The sequence below is a fragment of the Carassius auratus genome, chromosome 3, assembly GCF_003368295.1.
Source record: "Carassius auratus strain Wakin chromosome 3, ASM336829v1, whole genome shotgun sequence".
Classification (NCBI taxonomy): domain Eukaryota; kingdom Metazoa; phylum Chordata; class Actinopteri; order Cypriniformes; family Cyprinidae; genus Carassius; species Carassius auratus.
The window spans coordinates 28,669,181-28,696,297 of record NC_039245.1 but is presented as its reverse complement, the minus strand read 5'-3'; the positions used below and the strand labels follow the sequence as shown (position 1 = coordinate 28,696,297).

General features: G+C 40.7%; 1 protein-coding gene across 4 annotated transcripts in view; it reads right to left on the bottom strand.

The window, feature by feature from the left end:
- The window catches only part of LOC113053315 (testis-expressed protein 2-like), a 73,108-nt gene that overhangs the window by 4,730 nt on the left and 41,261 nt on the right, over nucleotides 1-27,117 (bottom strand). For 2 of the 4 annotated variants that reach the window (XM_026218245.1, XM_026218238.1), the window contains 9 exons: nucleotides 7,493-9,050; nucleotides 5,287-5,487; nucleotides 4,544-4,862; nucleotides 3,726-3,928; nucleotides 2,851-2,994; nucleotides 2,664-2,763; nucleotides 1,737-1,857; nucleotides 997-1,107; nucleotides 598-807 (listed from right to left, as the gene is read on the bottom strand). In XM_026218245.1, coding sequence (XP_026074030.1) covers nucleotides 598-807; nucleotides 997-1,107; nucleotides 1,737-1,857; nucleotides 2,664-2,763; nucleotides 2,851-2,994; nucleotides 3,726-3,928; nucleotides 4,544-4,862; nucleotides 5,287-5,487; nucleotides 7,493-9,025 — 2,942 coding nt within the window. In that variant the 5' untranslated portion in view covers nucleotides 9,026-9,050. Of the gene's footprint in view, nucleotides 1-597; nucleotides 808-996; nucleotides 1,108-1,736; nucleotides 1,858-2,663; nucleotides 2,764-2,850; nucleotides 2,995-3,725; nucleotides 3,929-4,543; nucleotides 4,863-5,286; nucleotides 5,488-7,492; nucleotides 9,051-10,439; nucleotides 10,558-27,117 lie in introns of those variants that run through there. The other 2 variants (XM_026218252.1, XM_026218260.1) reach the window with 2 other exon arrangements.

Genomic DNA, 27,117 nt, shown 5'->3' with positions numbered 1-27,117 from the left:
ATAATAAATCAAAGGTTTGTTTTCTTGTCTGTAAAAATTTGAATTTTGTTCTGTGATGGTTTTTAAAGCGTTGCATTGTTTTGCCCCCAAATATATTGTTGACCTTTTGATACCTTATCAAAATACAAAAAAATATTAGATCTTCGAATCAGATGATTCTTCATGGTCCTAAAACTACATTTAAATCAAAGGGTGATAGGGCTCACGATTATGGAACCCTCTTCCAATGCAGATTAAATCTGTGAATACTTTTAAGTCTGCACTGAAATCATTATTTTTTTTAGCTTTTAGAATTAAAAGGAATAAATAAATAAATTTTTATGAGGATAAAAAAAAAAAAGTGTGTGAGTGTGTTTGTGTATATAATTGTTTTTGTTGTATTAATGATGCTGAGAAGACTTTGGTCAATGGTTGTTTTAAATATGCTATAGAAATAAAATTTGTATTGTATTGTATAGATGCACGATACATCTTGACATGTACTGAATAATTACCAGCAGATGGCATGCTAGCAACTTGTTTGATGCCCATAAATACTAACAGATCTTAATTCTGTGCAGTAGTAATGTGAAGAGGATATTGAAGGAAGTGCTATACCATATCCTGTCTGTTGGGGGTGGTGGGATGTTGACAGCTAGTGTTCCTTGACACTCCTGAACCTCCACCGTCAGGAGCAGTGGCGTATTGGACACCTCCTCTATCTTCTTCTTAATGAACTCAGTCTCTGTGGCTTTCTGGAAATACTTAGACTTGGCAATCTTGTCCACAAAGCGCATGATTTTGCTGGATCTGTGTCCCCCAACAAAACTGTGAAGAAAAAAAGCCATGGGCCAATTATTCATGCAGTAAGTTCTGCCAGAGTAACTTTATCTCCAGGTGTGTGGCAATCTTTAACCCAAAGACATATTGTGTGCCCGAGCTCTATGTTGGGCTGCTAAACTGGTAACAATATTCCAAATTAAACACGGAAGGAAATGGAAAGATTCTTAATCTCACCCTTCCACTCCTGGAATTTCAGGCACTTCAACAGCATCTTCCTCATCAGAAGATCCTGCGCTCGATGACTCTTCATCACTGTCAGCCAGGAAGTAAGTGCGTGGTCTGAGTCTGGTCCATGCACACAAACAAACAAAGGCTTATGTTTCGATGATAACTGGCGTTTTGAAAGGGAAGTTGCAAAGCTGCAAAAGCCTATACTAAAAAGTAATTTACAACGCAGATACATAGCCCCCTCCCCCCCCCCAAAAAAAGCACTTCTTCATAAAGATGAAAGGTAAGTACCGAACCCCAGAAAGCTTTAACACTTAAATATTGTCTGCATGTTTCACACACAAATGCAGAATCATATGTATCATTCATCACAATCCTAGCATGCAATGTGAAGCTCATTCAAGGGCTTGCAGAAGTGAACTTCTGCAAGCACATGCAGGGATGTGGTGGTGTTTCAATGGCGAAGCGTCTATCAGTTTAATATATGGAGCAAAATTCTAAGCAGAAGCAATGTACAACACAATGAGAGATTTCAGAAAAGCCCTGATTCAACTCACCATTAAGAGTTCACATCCAAAAAGAAATCAGTCCAGAGGAAACAGTAAAAAAGAATAAATGATAAATACATCCAATTAAAAAAATAACCCCTTAAATAAACACAGATTCTTACAAAAAAGCAGAAGCCCAGATATTCTGAGCAAGAGATGAGGAACATCTGTCTTCTGAAATGTCATCCATGCTCTTACCCTTCTTTTCCCTGTTCTCCAAGGCCTTCCCCCTCCTTTCCCAGTCTGGTCAGGTTCATCTTGGTTTCAAGAGTCATAAGAAAGGAGCCGTTGTACGAGATCTCCAAGTCAAACCAAAGGCCTACAAATGGAAACTCAAACATTAGTACAAAATGTGTTTGGAAACACTTTAAAATGGTCTCAATGTCAGTGCATTAATAACAACAAAACCCAAAACTCTTCCCAGAGAATAATCATTGTGATTCTCTAACTTTTAACATTTAAATCAATATATCTAAATCATTGTATGGATACTTTTTCATCAAGTTTCACTAACACAAATAGCATGACTGCTTTGATTCTCTAATATTCTGACACAACAGGCCACCAGTTGCTTTTCATCTGAAAACAAGCAAGCACTTCTTTCCTTCAACTTTGCCTGATATGAACTCTACACCAAATCAAACTGGCTGTAATTCTGCAACCAGCATGTGTTTACACTGATTAAAATTCATACAGGGATCACTTGTGAAGCCCCGGAAATCTCAAAAGCCATGCTGTCATGACGCACAGTTCCTCCTGAGCGAGTGAAAGGTCAGTGCTCGAGTTTGCTCCTCTCTGATTGGCTCAGAGACACACTGATCCTCTGAGCTCAGTGTGCTGCATCCTCCATGACGAACAAGAAAAGTTTAACAAGCTGGCAGGAGTCTGCTCATTTACCAAATCACACATACTGTGATAGAGTGCAGGTATAGCTTGATTGTGGACAAGGCACATCTAATAGTGCACACATACACATACATACACACAGATTAGGTATAACAATATGACCTGTTAGTGGGTGGGATATATTAGGCAGGATTTTTCACCCTTTTGAGCTAATTACTTTTCCTTTAAAATAGTATAAGCAATAGTAAGCAAAAATCTGGATTACAGACCAGGCCTTACCTTTATGATCTACAGATGGTTTGGAGGAGCTGAGTATTTTAGGAATAGATATTCCCATGTCCAGCTCAGTGAGGGTCAGTTCATTCATGAAGTATGGCAGCTGTAATAATCAAGGCAATAAGTTACTGTTTTAATCAAATACGCAGTCAGACAGTCTGGTGTGAGATGTAAACCTAACAGTTCTCACCCTGATCTTACTCAGCTTTTTCTGGATCTTTTTGGACACCACATCTGCCCAGTATTTCTCTCCAAGAAAGTCCCAGAAAATGCGACCTAAAAGTGCATTGACCCAGGCTTCAGACTCAGATTCCTGCTCACCACTGGCTGGAAACTGTTACAAACAAACATTCAACTTAAAATACTGCGTGAGAATAAAGCACCGTTTCCATCCAATGCACTCAAGAGAAAAAAATCATTACTTCCAGCGAAACTGTCACAAGTATCAATAATAAAAAAACAAAGTTGCTGCAACTAGTGAAGCCTCTGGCTCTTTTTTCCCCTACATGATAAATTACCTCAGAGCGACACAAACGAAACACAATAACAAAAGCTGTCATGTTAACTTGGGTTCATATGCCTGATATTTGAGAACGTCATTATATAATAACCTCCCAGAACTGTTTCAAACAAAGTAATTTTAATGACGGACTTTGGCATTACTGATGATTAAAAGAACATGTGTGCGATGAGTCTGGTGCTCTAGTTAGCCCATTTATCCAGTCACATCATCTGTTGGCAAAGTCACGCAAGTCTTTTGTTGCAACAAATTTATTCAGTATATGTTTCCATTGTTGTTGTCTTTTGGATTAAAAATGTACCTGGCTCAACTGAGTGTAAAAGCTGTCATGCTCATCTCAAGACTTTATGCGCATATTGCCATCTACACCCAGCATTTTAATGCAACATCTCAATTCACATAAAAAGTAGATGGAAACACAGCTACTGTCAAAGTCTGGATGCACAAGTCTCAGTATTGCATAGGTAGAGTTGGTTAAGCTGATGACTGTTTTTTTAAATTAAAGATTTCAGTTTTTTGTAAAATGGACATAAAATATAGAGGACCTTTTTGGTGATTTCTGGGCTGCTTCCAGCACTCTGAACAGGACTTGTGGAGGGGCTGCCTGCAGTCTGGCTGACATATTTGGCCATGTAGATGTTGTATTCCAGAACTTTCTGTTTGACACTGGCATCAAGGTCTTTTTGTCTGGGATGAGACTGGAACATTTCATCCAGACTGCCACGACTGCTGCTATGAGACAGACAGCCTGCCGAGAGAGATTATACAACTTGATTACATAATTTGGAATAAAATAAAACAACTATGGATGAAATTATATTCTGTTCAATGATTTTCATTCGTGAAAAAATACTTTCTATGGACACTGTGAAGATGCTTTCCAGTCATTTACACTGTAAATCTAGGTTTAAAAAAAAAAAAGATTTTTATGTGTGTACATATATATCTCATAAAACTCTTTTACTTTGTGTTACATTACCTCGGTAGTACATTTCAGAAAACTAGTTAATGCTGCTGCGTGAGTGTCACTAATGCAAAAGGTGAAGGAGTGATAGCAAAAACTAAAAACCTTTTCTCTCTTCTAATCACTGCAATCAATCTCTTTTGAATATTTTTTTCTACTTTGGAAAGTCATAAATACCTATCATGACTTTTTTTATTTTGCTATTGGAGCAAATGGGAATGTAAAACTTATATACGTTGCAGTTTCCATTAACAACTATTGAAGTTTACCAAGCTATGATGACTCTCACTTCTGAGAACCCCAGAAATCTGAAGTGTCTATTGTGCTATCATTGCAATAAAACTATTTCTTAATGAATGTAATAATGATTTTATAAAGGACCATTTGTAAATGTTTTACTTGTAGGGAGACCAGAGGGCTTCTTGGCATCAGATTTCAGCTTGGATGCAAGCAGCATTCTTCTGAACCATTCCTCTTTGTCTCTTCCTGTCCTCCCGAACAGGTACAGTACAGGTTCAGTGTGCGCTCTCTTCGGTTCTTCACTAGTGCCTCCAGCCTCGGGCCTGTCTCCTGCTGCAGGGGGCTTCTCCTCCACCACGTCAGACTTATCTCCCTGCACTTTGGCCAAGAAGTCATCCTGCTTGGCCAGCTCAATGCAGATGGGATACTTCTTATTCCACACCCTTTTCCTGGCCAGGCTATGAGGCACCAGGTAGATCTGTAATACAAGAAGTTTTTAAAAAGCTTGGCCAAATAACATTTTATAAATGTTCCGATTTTACACTTTTTTTCCCTGTGCAAATAAAATTCTGTATCACAGATGCTAAAGTGCAAGAAAAAATTTCAGTGCACCATTCATTATAGAAATATTACTATGGCACCCTGTTTGTCAGTAACATTGGAAATACTAAACATTCGTTCACATTCTATAATTCAGTTATAGAAACATTCTGTAATTCAAGTCAAAGAGAGATTTTCAAACCTTAAATTACACACACACACACACACACACACACAGAATCAATAAAATTCTCTACAAAACAAAGTGTTAATGGGGTCTGTATATTACGTGCTCTTAGCTAAATTGCAAAATTTTAAAACAACAAAACCGTTTGTGCACTGAGACTGTGTGTACCACCCACCTTACTGTTGGTGAGATCATAGATTTTCTGGCTAACATAGGTGACGTCAGGTTTGAGCTCGTTGAAGGTTGCCCGGCGGGGGATATTGCGGTTAGGTTTGGACAGTCGCAGGACAGAGCCCTCCAGGCGCACATACACAGAGTGAGTAAATGTGGCATGATACGTCTCAGGGTCATAGCTGTAGATCTCATTCATCCAACCCTGAGTGTATAAGCACAGAAATTTCACAACAAAACAAATGGGCCACAAGAAATTAAAATAAGTACTAAATAAGGGACAAAGCACCATCTGCACTGCATTAATTAGTTGGGTTACAAGTCAGACCTGTAACCATTATGTCACGCCACATACAGCTTCCACCTTCTGAGAAACATTGCAAGCTGAGAATGAACACATTTGTGGAAAAACTGCAATGTTATGAATGATTCTGAATACAAAAAACAAGCCATTCTAAAAAATATTATTTTCTCCCCCAATATAAAAGGAAATAGTAAGGGATTATTTTTTTTCTCAGAGTATATCTAAAAGTTTGTGTTCTGTTTGGACATGTTTCAGACACTTCAACTGAAAAATCAAAATTAAGTTTTTTTTTAACCAAATGATAAGTCTTATGACACTGCATCATTGCTTGCTCCCTAAAGGTAAAATTGAGAAAATAAATTAAAAGAAATTAACCAAATTATATTATTAATTCTAAATTCTAAATTAACTATTTCCTATGAAAATTAATATAAACAATTTAATAAAAATAAATGACCTATACATTTTTTTAAATTAAAAACAAGGCCAAATTTAACAAATGAATTACAGCACAAGTATGAGGAAGGACAGTTCTGCATTTGTTGGCCGAAGGATGGGCAGTCAGATGAACACCTGATAATATTACACAGCTCAGGCAAAATGGCAACGCCTGGCTTTACAGCCTGTAACAATATATCAGTTCCACACATTACTCCCTTCAACTTAATCAGTCAGGTTAAATAGAGATAAAACTAATATCACTAGGGTTTCAAATGAAAAGAATACAATTTTCACCTGTTTATTTGTGATAAAAGGATAATGATTTAAGCCCATTCACACAAAGAAAAACTTTAACAATATATAGAAATATTTTAACTGAAATATTATTTCAGCATTCATCAAAGACAACAACTTTGTGTTTATTCTAAGCATGCACTGCAGTTATATGCTGTGTCAATAAAAGTTTATTTTATTTATTTATTTAATTGGATGGATTTTAATTATCGCTCCTGAGCTAAAAAATAGGTTTCTTTTTTTCTTTTTTCAGTATAATTAAATTGTGATACTTTCAGTAAAAACATCCCTGAATGTTCTAAATCTCTTAATTTACTAGAAAAAAATAAAAATTAACCTAACCTTTATATCCAAACTGAACTCAGTTGGCCAGGCAGGGAAGAAAATATCTCTAAGTCATGAAAATATTGGTGTTCGGAAGGTTGTGAGCCTGAAGATGGTAGTGCACACAGTGAGTTTGTAAAGCTAGCTTAAAGATGTGCTATCATGCAACACCCTAGTTTATATGGATAATTTCTCATAAACAGCGGTTGTACTGCACTGAAACATGACATCAGCAATATCCACCATGACCTACTGTGACTATCAATGTGCAACTATCATGTGACTATCTTCCACTTCTAGCAAGCAATGCAGAAAACTGACCAGATCATTTCTTTAACAAAAAAGACAAGCAAGGCCACAATAGATCAGCTGGTTATCAGCTTTTTTTTTTCTTTTTTAAGGCATCAGCCATTTTCTGTAGCTGAACAACCTCCTTTAAAGTTAACAATCTTCACCCTAATACAACTTGAATGAACAGTCAAGTGTCAACTCAGGAAGCAGTCTATGAGCTAGGCTTAGCAAAATTAAGTAAGTGTGAACAACAACAGACTGTTGGAGTGTGAGGCTGAGAAGCAAGCAAATGTACTTTCTGAAAAATACCATTTGGATTCCTTTTGAGTACTATGGCATATGGAAGATAGACTTAATAGTCACTGCTATTATTCTGCATTATATTTTAGCATTTGTAGATCTGAGAATGAGATACAATTTTCCATGCCAGGCATTATTTAACTGGTCTGATCAAATTTCATGGTCAAAAGCATAGTGAATGTAAACCTTTAGCTCTTCAAAATTACACCATTATCCACAGTACCAGAATCATCTTCAGCAGCAGGGTGGGACCCACCTTGTGGATGGCTGGTTCTTTGATATCCAGAGGAACCCGGTTCCATTTCTCTCTTCTGCTCCAGCTGCCATGACGGACACATGAAGATCTGCCTCTTGGTGACAACCACACCACCAGAATCGCTAGCATGAATCCTGCCACAACTCCCATCAAAACCCAACACACATATGTAGGAAGTGGCAAAACAAAGTAACCGTAAACCAGAGATATAAGAAGAATCAGTGCGTTGTGGGGTACTGCTGGAGGCTCATCTTCTTCTTCCTCCTCCTCCCCTCCTCCTTCAGTTGGTTCCTCACTGCATCCCCCTGTACTCCCTCGTCGGACTTGGGATAAACAAGGTTCTTCTCCATCTAACTCTGTGTCAGTGCAGGGCTCAAAGTCTTCAGTGTAGAGCTCGCAAAACTCTTCATCTTCTTGACGAGCAAGTGTTGACATAAAACACCTGTTCAAGCCCAGAGAAGGTGATTTGTGCAAAGGCAGCTCAACAGTTGGCCCCTCAAGAGGACTTTCTCCCTCCAGGTCTTCCTCTTCCTTGATGCAGTAGTTATTGTTGCTTTCTGAGTGGCCATTGAGGGCAGACAGGTTGGAGAGCTCAGAGGCGCTGGAGGAAAGGTTCCTGGACCGGTAAGAGACTCCTGCAGTTGTGGAGGTGATGCCACCAGGTTCCTCACCAATGATTTTGCTGAGCAGTTGAAGGGGCTCACACATAGCCTCTGACAGACGCCGTTTTGTGTCTTCAATACGTGCCTCCACCTCCTGAACTTTGAAGAAGGAGCGGCTATCGGGTGAGGTGAGGGGGGATGAGGGAGCAGTTTTGGAGTCTCCACTGACAGCAGGAACACGAGTCTGTGTGAAAGGTTTGAAGAGGTGCAGATTGAGCCGGGAATCTGAGGGCCGATGAGTTGTCAAAGCCTCCTGATCGGATCGAGCAGTGTCTGTGGACAAAGACTTAACCAGGCTCTTCATCAAATGCCGGTTCCTTTTTGGCTGGGGAGCAACCTCACGAGATTCCACCTCAGTGGAAAGGGACTTCACTAGGCTTAGGAAGGGCTTTGAGGGAAGACCAGAGGCCTTGGCTGGGGATGAGTTGGAGGAAGCTGAATGGGTAGAACGTACTGGGGCAGTAGACCTCTGTTCAGAGGGCCATGAGAAGCTAGCAAGACTAGAAGTGGATGTGCAACCCAGGCTAATGGAAGGGTGCTGTATAGCCAAGGCAGAACTGTGGGTCTGAGATGACAGTCCTGCAACAATAACCGCTTCCAGTCCTTCAGAGAGAAGCTCCTCACTGGCCTCCTGAGCAGTGACTACAGTCTGATCTTCAGTTTCAAGGCCAGAGGGAGAAACGGCTAGCTTGTAGAGTTCTTCTTCCTCCTCCTCTTCCTCATTTCCCTTGGCAGAAAAGTGTATGGTGATGGTATCTCGGGAGAGTGAGCGCTGCACCTGCAGCTTACGGGCTGCTGAGGACCGAGAAGAGGAGGAGGATGAAGAAGGGGGGTTCAGTGTGTCTGCATGGTCACCACCCTTACTGGTCATGGCACCACTCAAAAGAGCTCAGAGCCTGTGGGGGCAGAAAAGAGAAATGTTAAATATTATAAACACTCTTCATATCAGTTCAACATCCCCATATGGAGGAAAAATCTGAAAAAAAAAAAAAAAAAAATACTAGTTCAGGCCAATGTTTCCCATTAGTTTCATAGACTGGTGGCATGGCTGAGTTTTATAATGATTTCTAATGACCTGTCAATCAAACTAAAATTGTGATATGGCATAGTGCAGTTATCAGAATGCTAAAGGCTGTGATTTAATTTTAGAAGTATACAGTTTGTTGCGCTGTGTTTCTGAGTGAAGCTATGTAGCGTTTGTATTAACACACGTGCAGCTTATGACTTTCTCAGTTAATACTGGAAACTTCATCTACATATGTGCTGTGAGTTTAGACTACATCGGAGAATGCAATGTGTACCAATCACTTTAATTTCACATTTGCATAACTCTCAGGTTAAAGGGTGACATTTTTTTGTACATTCTTTCAAGGGTTTAAATTCCTGCACATTTACACTTACGTTAGTGTGACTGTGCATTGCTCCTGTAACCAAATAAACTTAACATTTCTGTCTTGATTGTCTTCCAGAAAATAATAATATTATTGTGGGCTAAGACACTATCAACTAAAGTGAGGTTTAAGTCCACATTAAAGTCCAGGTACAAATATATATATTTTTTACACCCTGTTCAAATTGATTACTGAAACAGGGTTGAAGCTCTTTATTTCTCAAAGGGAACCAGATCGATTAATGTTTTTAAAGTGTACAAAATTAACCCCCTTAAGGGTCTAAGGGCTGACAAAATACTGTGGGAAACACTGCTGTAGTAATAAATGTAAAGGGGTAGTTTACCCAAAAATGACTGTTTCACTTCAAAAGACATAAATTCATTGACAAGTGTTGACAAGTGTTAACTGGTTCCCATCACAAACAATGTGTCAGCTTTTTGGAGCATCAGCATTTGGGAACCCATTCACTTGAAAAAAAAAAAAAATCTTTGTGTTTATTTGAAGTAAGAAAGCATGCATATGGAGTACACATATACACCTGGGATGTCAAGTAAATTATGACAGAATATATTTTTGGATGGATTATCCATTTAAAAGATCACTTTTAAAACTATTACTGCCAACCAATATAAGTTACATTTTCAGACATGTGTGCTGGTTTCAGCTGGTCACACATCACTCCTACACAAGTTAAGATAGTTTACCTGCAACAATACCAGCTTAACCAGTTTGTACACAATACACTGAGGTGAGTCAAAGTCGAGAATTCAAGTGCTTTATTTATTTATTTTTTTAAAAAGACATAGAAAAACAAAAAATAAATACACTTAATTCTAGACACAAACTAAACTTGGCTTGAATTTACCTTGACAAATTTCAAAACAAGACACTCACCAAAGAAGAGGGTTACATGAAAGCCAAATCTAGTCTCCAGACAAAAGGAAACATGTAGCTATGAACACATAACAGAACTAATGAAAAGGAACACCTGAGCACAATCAATAAAGGAAAGGGAAACTTGAGGGACAGGAAACAATGAACAAGACTGGATTATGAACTGGAATAAACTTCAAACTAAAAGACATGACATAATAAAAGACATTATTTAACCAAATGTGACAGCACACATTTAAAACCACGTTTGCCACGTTGCAATTAAAGCATACTGTAAGTATCAAAACTTCCTTGTTAGACCATAAAAGGTTTTTAGTTGTGAAAGAATATAGTCTCTGTGTATCTTCCAAAGGATTTTTACAAAATAATTTTTTTGTAATATATATATATATATATATATATATATACAAAATCTCTAATGATTTCTTTGTCTCTAATGACAAAATCTAAACCTTTTACCATTTATACCATGACATACAAGTATGTGACTCTGGTCTTAAGTGTTCATTTTTCGAAATTGAGATGTATGCACCATCTGAAATCTGAACAAATAAGCTTTACAGTAATGTATGGTTTATTAGGATCAGACAATATTTGGTCGAGATACAACTATTTGTAAATCTGGAATCTGAAAAAAAATCTAAATACTGATAAAATCTGGAATCTGAAAAAAAATCTAAATACTGATAAAATCATCATTGAATTTGTCCAAATGAATTCTTAGCAATGCATATTACTAATAAAAAATTAAGTTTTGATATATTTACAGTAGGAAATTTATAAAATATCTTCATGGAACATGTAATATCCTAATGACTGTTGGCATAAAATACAAAATAATTTTTTTTTTTTTTTGGCTGTTGCTAAAAATATACCCCAGCGACTGGTTTTGTGGTCCAGGGTCACATATGCCGCATTTCCATTGGAATTACCTGGAACATTTGTACCAGGAACTTTTTTTCCCAGGAACTTTTTCCCTACCCAGACCTGTTGCTTTCTGCGTTTCCACCGTGGTCTAAAGTACCGGGAAGATTAGGCAAATAGACTGGTGACATAGGTCTGCATGCGTTTCTCAATATACAAAGTACGCTGATTTTGGACGTGCATCCTCGGTTGTTCAGACTTTGTGCATTTGACTAGGAAGTGTGATGTCTGTGATGACGCTAATCCGGTAATTCTGCAAACAGCAGCGTACTTGATAACATCAATCAGCTCACTTTGGCAACTGCAATTTTCCTCTCTGTATATTTACAATAAAACGAATTATGATATCAAATACCACTGCCTCCTTTCGTTTTCATTTAAACAAAATAACAGCTGCAGAAATGTTCAGGGATATGTGTATACAGCCCTTACAATAAAACGAAATATTATATAAATTTGCCTTTTTTATTTTTTTTACATTTAAATTTGTTTTTTGTTTTTTTACATTTTAACATATAGATAAATTGAATACAGACCAAAGAAAACCGGTCAGATTTACCCCACAGCTGAATTATATTTTATGTTTAACCATTAAAGAGACATCAGAGCCAGCGGCACATATCAGAAGGTCTAGCCGAGGAGAGGCTGTTCTCTGTGAATACGTGAGGACTGAGCTCCCCACTGATCGTATGGAGTTCACCGTCTCTGAGATCGGCGTAACACATTTTTAAATAGACGCTGTCTTTATAAATAAACCACAGATTTGAATTTTAAACAACTACATTCTAGCCTGAAAAAATTAAAAATACATTGCATGACACAATAACAGTAATATTTTGAAAATGATGTGAATCCGAAAGTTCTGGAACTTTGAAAAACTACTACCTCACCAGCAGGGACTTTCTGAGGGGATTTTTTTTTTACCCGGAACTTTACTTAGTTCCTGGTTCCTGCGGTGGAAACACACCAAGTACCAGGCCAAAGTCCCTAGTTCCTGGGTAAAGTTCTTGCGGTGGAAACACGGCAATATATAGCTGTGGTGGGGATTACACAGTATATTTTATCACTCAGTAGACTATTTATTAAGTCAATAACTGACTCCAGTCATGTGCAATCACTCTCACTGTAGAATTCTGGACATTCATGGTATCATATCTCAGACAAACTGTGTTTTTCTACATGAGGGGAAGATGATCATTGTTCGGTCAACGGTGGCAATCAAATAGCTGTTAAAGGGTTAGTTCACCCTCACTCACCCTCATGTCGTTCCAAACCAGTAAGCCCTCCGTTCATCTTCAGGACACAAATTAAGATTTTTCTGATGAAATCGGAGAGCTATCCGACCCTCCATAGACAGCAACGCAAATAAAATGTTCCCAGGTCCAGAAACATAGTAAATAATTCGGTAAAACAAACCATGTGACATCAGTGGCTCAACTTCAGTTTTGTGATGCTACGAGGTAACAAAGAAACAAAAATAACATAATTTACTCAACCATTCTTCTCACCTGAGTAAAGTCTTCCACCATTTTGGAAAGTACTCAAGAACTTATTAGACTTAATCAGCGTTGTTTACATTCAGGAGGGAAAGTGCGCGAATGAACATAATGTGCACAGTAAGCGTTGTTTACGCTCAGGGGAGAGCATGCATATGCATTGTAATAGTCTCCAAAATAGCAGAAGACGTGGCAGAACTCTGGAGAAATTATGTTATTGTTGTTTTCTTTGTGCAAAAAAATATATTATTGTACAGTAGCATCGCAAAACTGATGTTGAGCCACTGATGCCACATGGACTGTGTTACTGATGTACTTACTATATTTCTGGACCTGCAAATGTTGCTGTCTTTGGAGGGTCAGATAGCTCTCAGAATTTATCAAAAATATCCTAATTTGTGTTCTGAAGATGAACGAAGATCTTACAGGTTTGGAACGACATAAGGATGAGTAATTAATGACAGAATTTTCATTTTGGGGTGAACTTTAACAGTTTTCTCAAAGGACAGCTGGTTTCTCTTCAGGAACTCGAGCTGCGTCAAATGTGCTTTGGGGAACACGTCCAGCGTGAGTGACTCTGAATATTGCGTGTAATCAGTCCAATGGAAGAGCGTGACGTCACAGGCGGGGTGACGTAAGCGACCAGGAAGCTATAAAAGCAAGTGTCGCGCAGCTGGCGTCAGCTTCGCGTCTTTCAGCAAGCGCTTAGTGTGTGAATGTCACTTGTTTGTCTTGTGAGTCTTATTTACTGTTGTATGTCCTGTTAGAGCTCCTAGACATGGCAAAGAGCAAGGCGAAAGTAAAGCATTCTGATGGCGATTCCAAATCGCGTTATAGGTTGTGTGTTCCTCCCTGCCTGCGATATATATCTCTTCGAGGAGGGGGCCTTTGCCAGCGTTCCCCGAGGTGCTGGTTCCGCTTCTGCCGAGGCAGAATGGCGGCTGCACTCGTGGGGTTCGCAAGTGGATTTGGTGGAGGGAATGGAGACATGCCAGTCCCTATCTCCTTCCACTTCTGCCAGATCCGGCACCCAATCCCTAGAGTCGGAGGCACGCTCGGCGGTTCCTTCCACTCAGGGAGAGGGGTCGACGCTCCGCCTCTCTTCCTCCGAGGAGGTTGATGTGGAGTCGGTCGACAGGGATTCGCCACCCCCACTCGCCGCAATATGAGGAGCTCGCGAGCTATCTGTCCCCCCATGCCATTGCGGCCTACCACCCCCTTCTCGATGGCCAGTTGCTGGAAAAGACACCCCCTAATTACACGTTTCCTCCGCGCGCGCTGAGGCTGAGATCTCCAGTACGGTCCCGTATTTCCCTGTGGGACTTGGTTGTGGTGTTAGAGGCAATGTGCAAACCCCCATTTGAACCTATTCAAGATATCTCAGACAGACATCTCACACTTAAAACCTCCTTTCTGTTGGCTATCACCTCTCTGCGGAGAGTAGGAGATCTTCAGGCCATCTCTGTGGCCCCCACTTATCTTGAATTTGCACCTGGCATGACTAAAGCGTTCATATAACCTCGAGCGGGATATGTTCCCAAGGTTCTCTCTGTTACACCATGACCTGTAGTGCTGCAGGCCTTCTGTCTTCCTCCCTTTCGGGAGCCGACCAAGCGAAGCTAAATTGTATGTGTCCAGTTCGAGCGCTGGACGCATACGTCCACAGAGTTGCCCTGTGGAGAAAAACTGACCAATTGATTGTATAATACGGTCCCCCCAAGAGGGGTTCTCCTGCTTCTAAGCAGACTATTAGTCGTTGGATAGTCAAGGCTATCAGTGCCACTTATGAGTCCTCTGGTCGTCCCCTGCTGTCGAGAGCCAAGGCTCACTCTACTCCAAGGCCTTCCAAGCAGGTGTTTCCATGCTGGACATCTGCAACGCTGCGGGGTGGTCCACACCCTCTACGCTTGTTAAATTTTATGGCCTAGACATGCCAGTCACTCCAGGCGCTTCTGTCCTCCTGTCCTAAGCTGTGCTCTTCGGATACACACTAGGCAGGGGTTTGGTAGTCTGGCGGCGTTGGTACTCATTCCCCAAAGCGCATTTGACACAGCTCGAGTTCCTGAAAAGGAACGTCTCTAGGTTACGCATGTAACCGTAGTTCCTCGAGGGAACGAGACACTGCGTCTCGGAGCCATACCCCCGGCACCCCTGCCGGCGCTTGCTGGTACTCGAAGCTGACGCCAGCTGCGCGGCACTTGCTTTTTTAGCTTGCTGGTCGCTTACGTCACCCCGCCTGTGACGTCACGCTCTTCTATTGGACTGATTACACACAATATTCAGAGTTGCACACACTGGGCTCGTTCCCCAAAGCGCATTTGATGCAGCGTCTCGTTCCCTCGAGGAACTAGGGTTACATACGTAACCTAGAGACGTTTTTGGTCTACAGGGAGGAGAGCTTAGTGATTATTAAAGAAAGCTAATGCAGCTTCTAAACCAAAACATTTCCTGCTGTCATGGCTGGCCGCACTCAAGAAATGCTTCAGAATTATTTAGTCTATCTCCAAACATCAAACAACCACAGTAATTAATCTCATATTTCCACTGATTACATCTGGCAATTTGACCTATTTTCCTACATATAGCAATGGTCTTTCTGAGCTGATTAAAACTGTCTTAAGAATATATAATAAAAGCAGTCTTTGAAGGGAGTGACTGCTGTAGTGGGACGAGAGCTGTTTGAAGTTTCCCACAACAAGAAAAAGAAAGCGCAAAAGAGAATGCTGAATTTAAAGCTGATCAATGCAGTCAAGGATAAAGCACTAAAACAACGACAGCAAAGAAATGAGACACAACACATCAAATCTATTTCCTCAACGGAGAGACAGAGTGCTTAACTGGGGCACATAGTGTCACGTTACGCGGCGCTTGAAAGATGGCGAGAGAACCAATTGCAGGTAAGTATGATTTATTTATAAGGGTAATCCAAGAGAGTAAACAGTCCAGGCAGGGTCAAAACCAGAAGATCAAAGCAGACATAAACAAGACACTAACGCAAGGCAAGACAAGGATGACAGGCATGAAATAGCATAACATTAAACAAGGACTCCGTAACATAGACTAAGACAGACTGGGTATTTATACACAGAAGGATAATGGGGAAACAGGAGACAGGTGGGGGGAACAATCAATTACGCAACAAGGAGGAAGGTGACCATATAAGGGAACAGGAAGTGATCTGGGACAGACACCGTGAGAAGGAGCACATCTAGTGGAACCCCGGGGAACAACAACCCAGACACTGTGACAGTACCCCCCCTCTACGGAGCGGCTCCCAGACGCTCCAAGACAAAACACAACACAGAGACCAGGAGGGAGGTGGACAGGTGGAGGCTCAGGGGGAGGGACGGAGGGCCGGAAAATGAACACACGGGTAACAAACACCAGAAATGTAAACATAAAACAGGGAGACCAGGAGGGAGGGGGACCGGAGGAGGTACAGGGGGAGGGACAGAGGGCCAGACTAACTGAGGGGAACAGACAGAAGCATAACAGAACTCAAAAAACACAAAACAGAAGTCCATGAAGGACATGTTGAGGCGTCCACCAGGGCGGAGCAGATGACCACCACAGCCGTGTGGTCAAGGCCAGAACCCTCCAGGGCGGAGCGGAAGGCCACCATGACCTTGTGGTCAAAGTCAGAGTCCTCCAGGGCGGAGCGGACGACCACCACTTCCTCGTGGTCACCGCCAGAGTCCCCCAGGGCGGAGCGGACGACCACCACAGCCGCGTGGTCACCGCCAGAGTCCCCCAGGGCGGAGCGGACGACCACCACTTCCTCGTGGTCACCGCCAGAGTCCCCCAGGGCGGAGCGGACGACCACCACATCCTCGTGGTCACCGCCTCAGCCTCCAGAACGGCATCGATCACCACATCGGGAACGACCTCTGGCACCGCCTCGGCATCGGGCACCGCCTCGGGAACTGCATCGGGCACCGCCTCGGCCTCTCGAACAGCAGCGAGCACCTCCTCGGGAACAGCATCGGGCACCGCCTCGGGAACAGCATCGGGCACCGCCTCGGGAACTGCATCGGGCACCGCCTCGGGAACCGCCTCGGGCACCGCCTCGGGAACCGCCTCGGGAATTGCATCGGGCACCGCCTCGGCCTCTCGAACAGCAGCGAGCACCTCCTCGGGAACAACCTCGGCCTTGGGAACAGCATCAGGCACCGCCTCGGGAACAGCATCGGGCACCGCCTCGGGAACAGCATCGGGCACTGTCTCGGGAACAGCATCGGGCACCGCCTCGGCCTCTCGAACAGCAGCGAGCACCTCCTTGGGAACAGCCTCGGCCATCGCCTCGGGAACTGCATCGGGCACCGCCTCGGGGACTGCATCGGGCACCGCCTCGGCCTCCAGAACGGCAACGGACTGTGCCTCGGAATCGGGAACAGCATCGGGCACCGCCCCGACCTCCAGAACAGCGTCGGGTTTCGCTTCGACCTCCGGAACAGCATCGGGTCTCGCCTCGCCCTCTGGAACAGCGTCGGGCACCGCCCCGACCTCCAGAACAGCGTCGGGTTTTGCTTCGACCTCTGGAACAGCATTGGGCACCGCCTCGGCATCTGGAACAGCATCGGGCACCGCCTCGGGAACAGAAACGGTCTGCTCGGGAACGTTCTCCAGGCCCTGAGGGATGGTCGACGCCTGTCTCCTCGTCCTCCGCCCTCTATGACGGCGAGTCGGTGGCACCTGTACTGGCGACTCAGGCGTTGAATCAGCCATCTTGTGCTGTGGGTCTGGGCTGGCGGCCATCTTGTGCTGTGGCTCTAAACTGATGGCCATCTTGGTCTGTGGCTCTAAGCTGGCGGCCATCGTGTGCTGTGGCGCTGGACTGGTGGCCATCTTGTGCTGTGGCTCTGGGCTGGTGGCCATCTTGAGCTGTGGTGCTGGCTCAGCGGCCATCTTGAGCTGTGGCGCTGGGTTAAAGGCCATCTTGTGCTGAAGCGCTGGCTCAGCAGCCATGACGTGAACCGTCTTGGGAACCTCTAGTATTCTTGATAGCGTAGCGAAATAATCCAAGAATGAGACAGCGGCCGACTTGGGCGTCGGTGCTGAGCTGGTGGCCATCGGGTACTGTGGTGTGAGGCTGGCTTCCATCTTGCCTCGTGATGGGAGTTTGGTGGCCCTGCACCGCAGTGGCGCAGGGTTGGCGGTTATCTTGGGTTGTGGTGCTACCATGGCGGGCATGCGCTTCCTCTCACCTCTCCTTCCGCTACGGTGAGAGGGAGGCTCTGATCCATCCCAAAGAAGCCCCGGATCGAAGGGAGGCCATGGTTGAGAGTGATGCCGAGTCTCCTCTCGACCACTCCCTCCTCGGCGACCTCCCCTGGTCCCCCGAAAAACCACCAGGCGAGTTCCTTCAAAACCGCCACTGTCCCGCTCTGTGGCTGGGGATGAGGCATGGGCAGACATACCTGCTGGTTCTCTGTTTGACGGAGTCCTTCTGTCACGTTACGCGGCGCTTGAAAGATGGCGAGAGAACCAATTGCAGGTAAGTATGATTTATTTATAAGGGTAATCCAAGAGAGTAAACAGTCCAGGCAGGGTCAAAACCAGAAGATCAAAGCAGACATAAACAAGACACTAACGCAAGGCAAGACAAGGATGACAGGCATGAAATAGCATAACATTAAACAAGGACTCCGTAACATAGACTAAGACAGACTGGGTATTTATACACAGAAGGATAATGGGGAAACAGGAGACAGGTGGGGGGAACAATCAATTACGCAACAAGGAGGAAGGTGACCATATAAGGGAACAGGAAGTGATCTGGGACAGACACCGTGAGAAGGAGGACATCTAGTGGAACCCCGGGGAACAACAACCCAGACACTGTGACACATAGCCAGAAGCAGCTCTATAATTTTCATGATTACAAATGAACACAAATGAACTTCATAGGCTCTTTATATGTCCCTTCCAACAATTTGGTGCCTTTTGGCCTGGCTTTGAGTGAATCAACAGACATCCCTATTTGATACAATATTAATGATATATCATTAAAAGTATGGCATTAAAAATAACTGTTTAATGTCTTTCAAATCACAAGTTTCAAATCTTAATTTCTTTCGAATCACATTCCAGTGTTAGAAGTGCACATGAGCAAACTGTTTCTGAAAGACACACTCAACAATGCTCCATTAATAAATTTACAACAAAAATGTTGTTAGAATTGTTGATGCCAATTATACATACCTCAGTTGATAAATTAAATAGGGTTTGACTTGAGTTTGGTGGGTTGTGAAGTAAGGATCTTTTCTGATTACTAGTAATATGTACATAATTCTTGTCCTGATATATTCTGGCTTTGCCTCTGCTTTCCCTTTATTAACAGTCGGTCCATTGCTTTTATTGTATTTTCTCATAGACATTTCTAAATTGACTCCAAATACACACAGACACACACATACATGACAACAACTGAAAACATATTACATCAAATTATAAAGTAAAAATTCTAAACCAAAATTCAAAGGTCGACAACAGTGTGGACATTTATTGGGTCAAAATAGCTTCTACTTAGTTCATGAATAACATCTTGCTGACATACTGTATTTGTAAAGGCATTCTGATTATTTTAACAAAAACATTGGGTGGACAATAAAAGAAAAGAAAAAGTCAGTGAAATTGTACATTGATTACTACAGAATACATTTTACAAGATATTGTAATAGTAAAATTTATTGAATTAGGAAAATAAAAAACAGAAATCACATGATTTGCACTTAGTTTTTCAAAGTTCTTATGTAGTTAAGGAAACAACATTAGTGCAATTAATGAAACGTACTTAAAATTTAGCATTTAAGTCTCGGTTATACTTAATTACGCTTTCTGCTCCGTCTTGCGCACATGTGGAGTGTGCAAGCCATTCAAAGTACTGTATATTCCTCTGGCTGTAAGCTTCAATGGACGTGTTTGTTGTGCAAAGTCCATGTGGCCAGCTGACCGTGCTTATGACAAAAGTATGTCACATGCACCGTTCACAATTTGGAGCCCAACAGAGACAAACTTCTACTTTGACTATTAAAGCCCATTCATGTTGTATGTAAATATTATGAATAACACAATTTGTACTGTGCGTTAAAATTTATATGGAATGAGATACGTGTAATATATATGTCTTATATTTTTATATTGCACACAGCAAAAAATAAGTAAATGCATAAATACAATTTCTTAATACTTAGGTGCAAGGCATAAATGCCGAATGTTTTTGTCATCTCAGTAAACTTTGTCATCTCAGTAAATTTTATGTAGCCTATAGGAAAAACAGGAGACTTACATTTTATATTCCCTGGTTTTAAAACAACTTAAGTTAAAATTAAGTTTTTCCAAATCTAAAGAGTAGTTTACTGACAGATGGCAAGGCACATTATAAAGTAAGTGTTTATTGATGGATTCTTTCATTTGCTTGACATGAATGGAAGAATGATGTGAAAAAAGGATGTTTTGTGGACAATTGCCTGAGTGAGAGAGAGTGAGAGAGAGCGAGAGAGAGAGAGAGAGAGAAAGAGAGAGGAGTCTATCTAAGCATTACAGTACTGGCATAGATTCAGCACTTGCATTTAGTAAATGTGAGCGTCCAGTGCCAATCTCAGGAAACATCAGAACAGTTCAGCTAGACACAAGACTCACCATTATAAACAATGACATGATGGAGCAGAACGTCTGACTGAAAGATGCCTGATAGGTTTCAGTTTGTGTTTTTAAATTGACCAGAGCACAGGAACACACACAGGCTGGAATAAATATGTCTGTCTGTGTCTGTCTGTCTATCTGTTTCTGTCTGTCTGTCTTTGTCTGTCTGTCTGTCTATCTGTCTGTGTCTGTCTGTCTCTCTGTCTGTCTGTCTGTGTCGGTATGTCTGTCTGTTTCTGTCTGTGTCTGTCTGTCTGTGTCTGTCTGTCTGTCTGTCTGTCTGTCTGTGTCTGTATGTCGGTCTGTCTCTCTGTCTGTCTGTCTGTCTCTCTGTCTGTCTGTCTCTCTGCATGTCTGTCTGTGTCTGTCTGTCTGTGTCAGTCGTCTCTCTGTCTGTCTGTCTGTCTGTCTGTCTGTGTCTGTCTGTCTGTCTGTCTGTTTCGGTCTGCCACAGCTGAATGTAATATTTAAGTCAATCATGTCTGTCTCTGAAAATTCTATGTGTGAATATGACTTGGAATGATAGATTAGAGAAACATATATATATTCCTAAAAAAAAAAAAAAAAACTAAACAAAAAGAGATTGGCTCCTAATTAGATCTTGTCTCAGAACTGTAGAACAAACAAACAAAATCTGATATTCGGCCGACAAAATCCATCATGCTTATTCATGCTCTTCAAGTCAACATGATATATAGTATTCTCAATCCATTTAACATCTGTGATGTATTTCTATGTGAAACAAGATATTCAGCAAGGAAATAATATAGGCCTGAACTTGATTTCATTCATTAGGATTTGATTTGATGTTGATAAGTGGCCACTGCAGATCAGAATGGAGTCAGTGCTGAATGTAAGTTTGCAGAGCATGCTGCCGCCCACTTGTGAGGAGGATTTTTGACTGGAACATGGAGGTTAAAGGTCAAGTTCATCCTCCAGAGCTTCTCCATGTATCACACTGGTAACATTTCATTTCATATCTAGCATTATTTGCTGTTATTGTTGAAATCTTTATTCATTTATTGCCATTAAATTTAAGATATTGAAAGTTGCCATTATCCATAACATAACCTGTATTTCACTTTTCATTTAAAGTAACAATTTTTAGCATGCATAGGAAAGTACAATTTTCAATGAAATAATGTGCACTAAATTGTGCACAACTACACCAGGAGAGTGCATTAAAATGTAAATTGTTGATAAAACTTGACTTTAATAAATTTTATAGTGAAGCTTCAGTCACATCATATTATTTCAACACTACCAATAGATTCTGCTGTGAAATTCTGATCAGGCTTGTCAGGACATGATGTCGTAATAAATGAAATCACAAGTGCACACAGCCTGGTAGAGCTGTGTGTGTGAGGGGGCTCCTGAGACTGACTAATGGGGCAGTCAGGAAGCACTAATGAAGTCTTCACACTATGGAGTGAAGAACAGAATGCAGGACAGTGGGAGATGGCCATATTATTCAGACCACGGGTCACAGGAGGTGCTTGTGAAGAGACTGAAAATATCTGAGTTCTGCAGGGCGTGTACAGTCTCCAAACTGAGCAGACCAAAAATAGAAACATCATAATAGAGGGGATACGGAACACATAGTGTTCATACAATATGTGCATGGAATACACAATGGTCAAAATACCACAGAACAGAAGAAAGAGAGTTCTAGAGATGGGAGAGAGGCATAATGAAGAGGTGAAGAAAGCAGAAAGAAAACATGTCAAGAAAACTCTATGTGCATTTACCAACTACATCATCACAAAAAGGCTGACTGTTTTTTGCTGCAGATATATTCTTCTTAGATGTATTTATTCACCTAGTGCATGGACACCTTAAGCTAAACACAATGCAACATGATTTTCAGTTGGCACACCAGCAGAAACCTCTTATTATTATCATTGGTAACAATAATATTTTGTGTGTTCCAATTACTCAATTAAGAAATATTATTATCACATCCAAACACTCTTAAAGACAGCACATAATTCAATAAACAATATATAATAATAATAAACTGGAAAAATAAAATGACAATGAATAATAATAAACAAATAAGCTCACTCAGCTGCCAAGTCATGAAGCTCAAGAGTTTAGGCATCTCATATCACTGTTACTGATTTCAATATTTCCTGCATATCACTTATTCATTTCCTGTGAGCCCACACAAAGCCACCTGCTCAGGAAATAAGAACAACATGTCGACCATCAGACAAGCATCATGACACAACGATCACAGGTAATAAAGAGTGTATCATTCCTTCTGAATAAAATGATTCAGCTCCGGATATGCTTTTGCCATCCATGAAGTGGATCGGTTGTCATGCCAACATTTGCCAACACTGACAGGAAGAAACCCAGAGAGGTAATGGAATAAAACCATTCTCATTCCCATGCCTCAATAAACTCCTAATTTGCTGCTTATTAATAATAGTTAGTATGGTAGCTGTTAAGTATTGAGTAGGATTAAAGAATCTAAAATATGTTCATGCAGAATATGGCTTGCATAGGTGCTTTATAAATATTAATTTGTATTAATATTATAATGTGTATGCTATTAAGCAACTGATTAATAGTGAGAATTGGTCCCTTAATGTGTTACAGAGAAAAATGACCTTACCACTTGCCTATGGCTTGAGACGCAGGTATAGGCTCCAGCATCAATATCATTGTTATTTTAGAAATAGACTAGGGTCTTATTATGTTTCTAAGCCCTAAAGGGAAGACCCTGATTTTAATCACAAGCTCACAGACCTTTCTTTCTCTTGGTGTTTTTCACAGGAAGATAGTGTGAGGGATTTTGAAAGCAATCTTCATAAAGGTAACTCAAGCTCAGTCAGTCCATAAATCACATGTCTGACTGCTGAAGGAAAGACCAGTGGCTGAGTTCACAAAACATTCTTAAGAATAAAATTTCTTCTACTATTTTCTTCTTATATTTACTACTTAAATTGAAGGTAAATATATTTTATATATTTATAAGGCATAATAGAAGAATGCTATTGAGAATGCATTCTGTGTAGAGATCATACACCTGGCGCAATGCGGCGCAAGGCGCAGCGCAAGTGTGTTTGCTAGTTTCAGTCCGGCACCGCCCACATTTTCCCGTCCAGCGCCACATCGTTTAATTAGCAAATGCATTTGTGCCTATTTGTGTGCCCATGGGCGTGCTGGTCTAAAAAAGAGGTGTGTTCAGGCGCACTGTGGGCACATTGCTATTTTAAGGAGCTGAAAATAGACTGCGCCATAGACCAACTCAAACCTGGTCTAAAGTCTAAAGTCAATGGCGCAATTATTATTATTATTTTTATTCAAAGAGCTCGTTGGTGGAAAATGCGCCTCTGGGCAGGTCCACAGTGTGTGCTGACTTTGCTTATTACACACAGGGATGCGCATCACACAAACATGCCAAATATTAAAAACAAAAGGATTACAGTGTAAAAGAATGATATGACTTCTGCTTTAACTTCACACACGAGCAGATTGGTTTCTTCGCTTAAGAAGCGTTCAGCTTTTCCGCCAACAAATTCCACCATGTAAATAGCGATCCGCCATGGCACAAGCACATCTCGCTCTTAAAGGGAATGGGAGATGACACCCTGATTGGTGTATTGAACGTTATGCCCATTACTCATTAAGAGAATAGGGACAACCCATTCCAAAATGCGCCCCGGTGCTTCGTTGTTAAAATATCAAAAGTGGATTTGGACATGCGGCGTGCGCTTTACACTATGCGTTTAGATCGTTAAAATAGGGCCCTTGGACCTGGAAACAGTATTCGATATGTCATGACTTAGCAAGTAGACTAGTGACGATGTGACATTTATGCTGCGGCACCCAGGGAGCAGTTTGGGGTTCGGTGCCTTGCTCAAGGGCACCTAAGTCGTGTTATTGCCGGCCCAAGATTCAAACCCACAACCCTAGGGTTAGGAGTCAAACTCTCTAACCACTAGGCCACTACTCCCCTAACTGACTAACTGACTAACTGACAGAGCTGGGTAGATTACTTGAAAACTGATTCCAAATCACATGACTATAATTGTAGTTAGTAACGAATAAATTACATTACACATTTTAGGTTATATAATCAGACTACTTTCTTTGATCATTTTTATATTATTTTTGACCTAACTCGATTATTACAAAGATTAAATAGGATAATTTTGTATCATATTGATATAAAAATACAATGAAAAAAGAAAATCTACTCCATTCATTGTTAGTAACAACATAAACTGAATTAAACATTACATTACATCAAGGTTTCCCAAACTAGGGTTCATGAAGGAACTCCAGGGGATTCATGAATTGTATTAATTATATTATAAAAATGTCAAATTAAAATAAATGTTTTTAAAACAACATCAATCAAAATAAACACTTACAAAAAAAAAAAATTTAATTTGTTTACCTGCATGTCATGTGACCATTAACCAATGTCAGAGAACCGTGAACATGAAAACGAGATACTTAACTTAATTATTTTAACTAAATTATTTTTAACTATTTTTATTTATTTTTGATGGTAATATACAGTATTAGGTCTAAAAAACAAACAAACAAAGAACCTTGGAAATCCCTGCAAATAAGAAATATGTAAACAAGAAATAACGTTAATTTGTGCATTTGAATGTGTTTGAAAGACAATAGCCTTTTAAAGACATGACAATATATGGTTAAATAACCTGTGATTTAAAAAAAAAAGTGTTCATCAGTAGCTGATGCAATGTTGAAATGTTGAGTGTGAAAAACTTGTAATCAATAAAAAAGTAACTGTCGTCTGATTACGAGTATTTTAAACATGTACTAATATTTTGGAATGTGATTATGTAACCCAGATTACATGTAATCAGTTACTACCCAGCTCTACTGACTAATTTGTGCTGGTCAGACTGAGTACAGGACAAAATCTGCACAAAATCCTGTCAAAGTAGGGATGAAGTCTAACCACTCAAATATATGCAACAAAGATTATTCAATACACCCTGTTCATTTTGACATCTCCTGCTTCCTGCTTTTTCATGGCTACCAATGTAAAGCTCTCAGGCCGAAGACCTCTAGTTTATAAAGTCAGACGTGCTTTTAAGGAAACTGGATCCAATATTCCTGGCACAATGACTGGATTCCAACATTTTTGGTCAGCAAGATATCAACACAATCAAGCAGCATAAATATTAAAAAACGTACCCAACATAGGTACGGTGGTACTGTGAGATATGGTAAAAAAAAAAAAAAAACACTTAGCCATTTTACCACACTTTCACTACAGACACTGGAGAGTTTTCAGTAGTTTTATAATATAGTACTATTAATGAACAATCAAGAATTTTATTTTTATTTAAAATTACAATTCATGTGGATAACACGTTTCCTCCATTGAGGTTTCATGTTTCAATATTCTTTGATATAACATTTTTATATTTAAATGGTTGTATTTTTTTCCTTTAGCCTGATCAGACACATCCCCATCAATATTTGAAAATAATTGTATATTGTATATGTAATTATAAAAGAATGATTCTTAAATGGTTATCTTTAGTATTCACAATTCATTTCCAGATGCTTCAGTAAGAGAGAGCACAGCAGATGTGAAGAAACTGAATGATTAATCTCCTATTAATCACATCTCATGCTCAGAGTGGAGGAGACACTGACAATTTACAGCCAGCGCTGATGTATTACACTTCAGCTAGACTCAGATTAGTGAGAAGACGCTAAGCACCTGTGACTGACGGCCATAACCGAACCAAATTGTCATCTTACCAGACAGAAAGAGGGTCTGTAGTAAATCTACAGAAAACAGTTAAGAGGCAGATACAAGTACAGTCATGGGTATTTATTACAAAAACTGCCTTTTTACAAGATGATAGGTGGTGGTAATGCACTTATAAGTCTGGGATCCGCTGTAAAGCAAGCAAGAAGATGGAGATGCGCAGACTGTGTCGAGGATGCAGATGAGACAGGACGAGACCAGAGCACCAGGTTTTATTTATAAAAAAATTAAATAAAAACCGTATAAATACTGTTCAGTTTCTTGCACCAAGAGTTTAATTTGGTTTTGTTTGTGTGGTTTTTTGTTTTTGTTTTATTGTACATATTTAAATTTTGGGGTGATTTATACCTTTAACTTTAGCCACATTTACCGTACAATGCACTAACAAGCACATTCAGAAATCCCATTTGCAATCATTCTTATGTTCATTGCTACAGCCAACGGTACATGAATGAGATATTCTTGTGTTTCCAAACAGCAAATCTCACTGATCGATTAAATCCAGCCAAAACCTAATGTGATTGCGATTTGAGCATTACAGCAAATGGAAACAGAATCGATTTGGGCTTGTTCCTCAAACAAAGCCATCGCTTGCCTTTAGAAGACTTGGAATATTGGTCAGTACTAAAAAATTGTAGTTGTTTACTGTAGTTGTATATGCCTGTTACATGTACATCCTGTCTTTAAATTGGTTTATATAGACAAATGGTTTGGTTTAGAGTTAGAGATTAGAAATGGTTAGAAATGTTTAATAAAAGGGCTTCTATCAGCAGAGGGTCACAAGTTAACTGCTCTGCTATCAGAACTAGCACAAAGACAGATTACTGCTATGAAATCACAG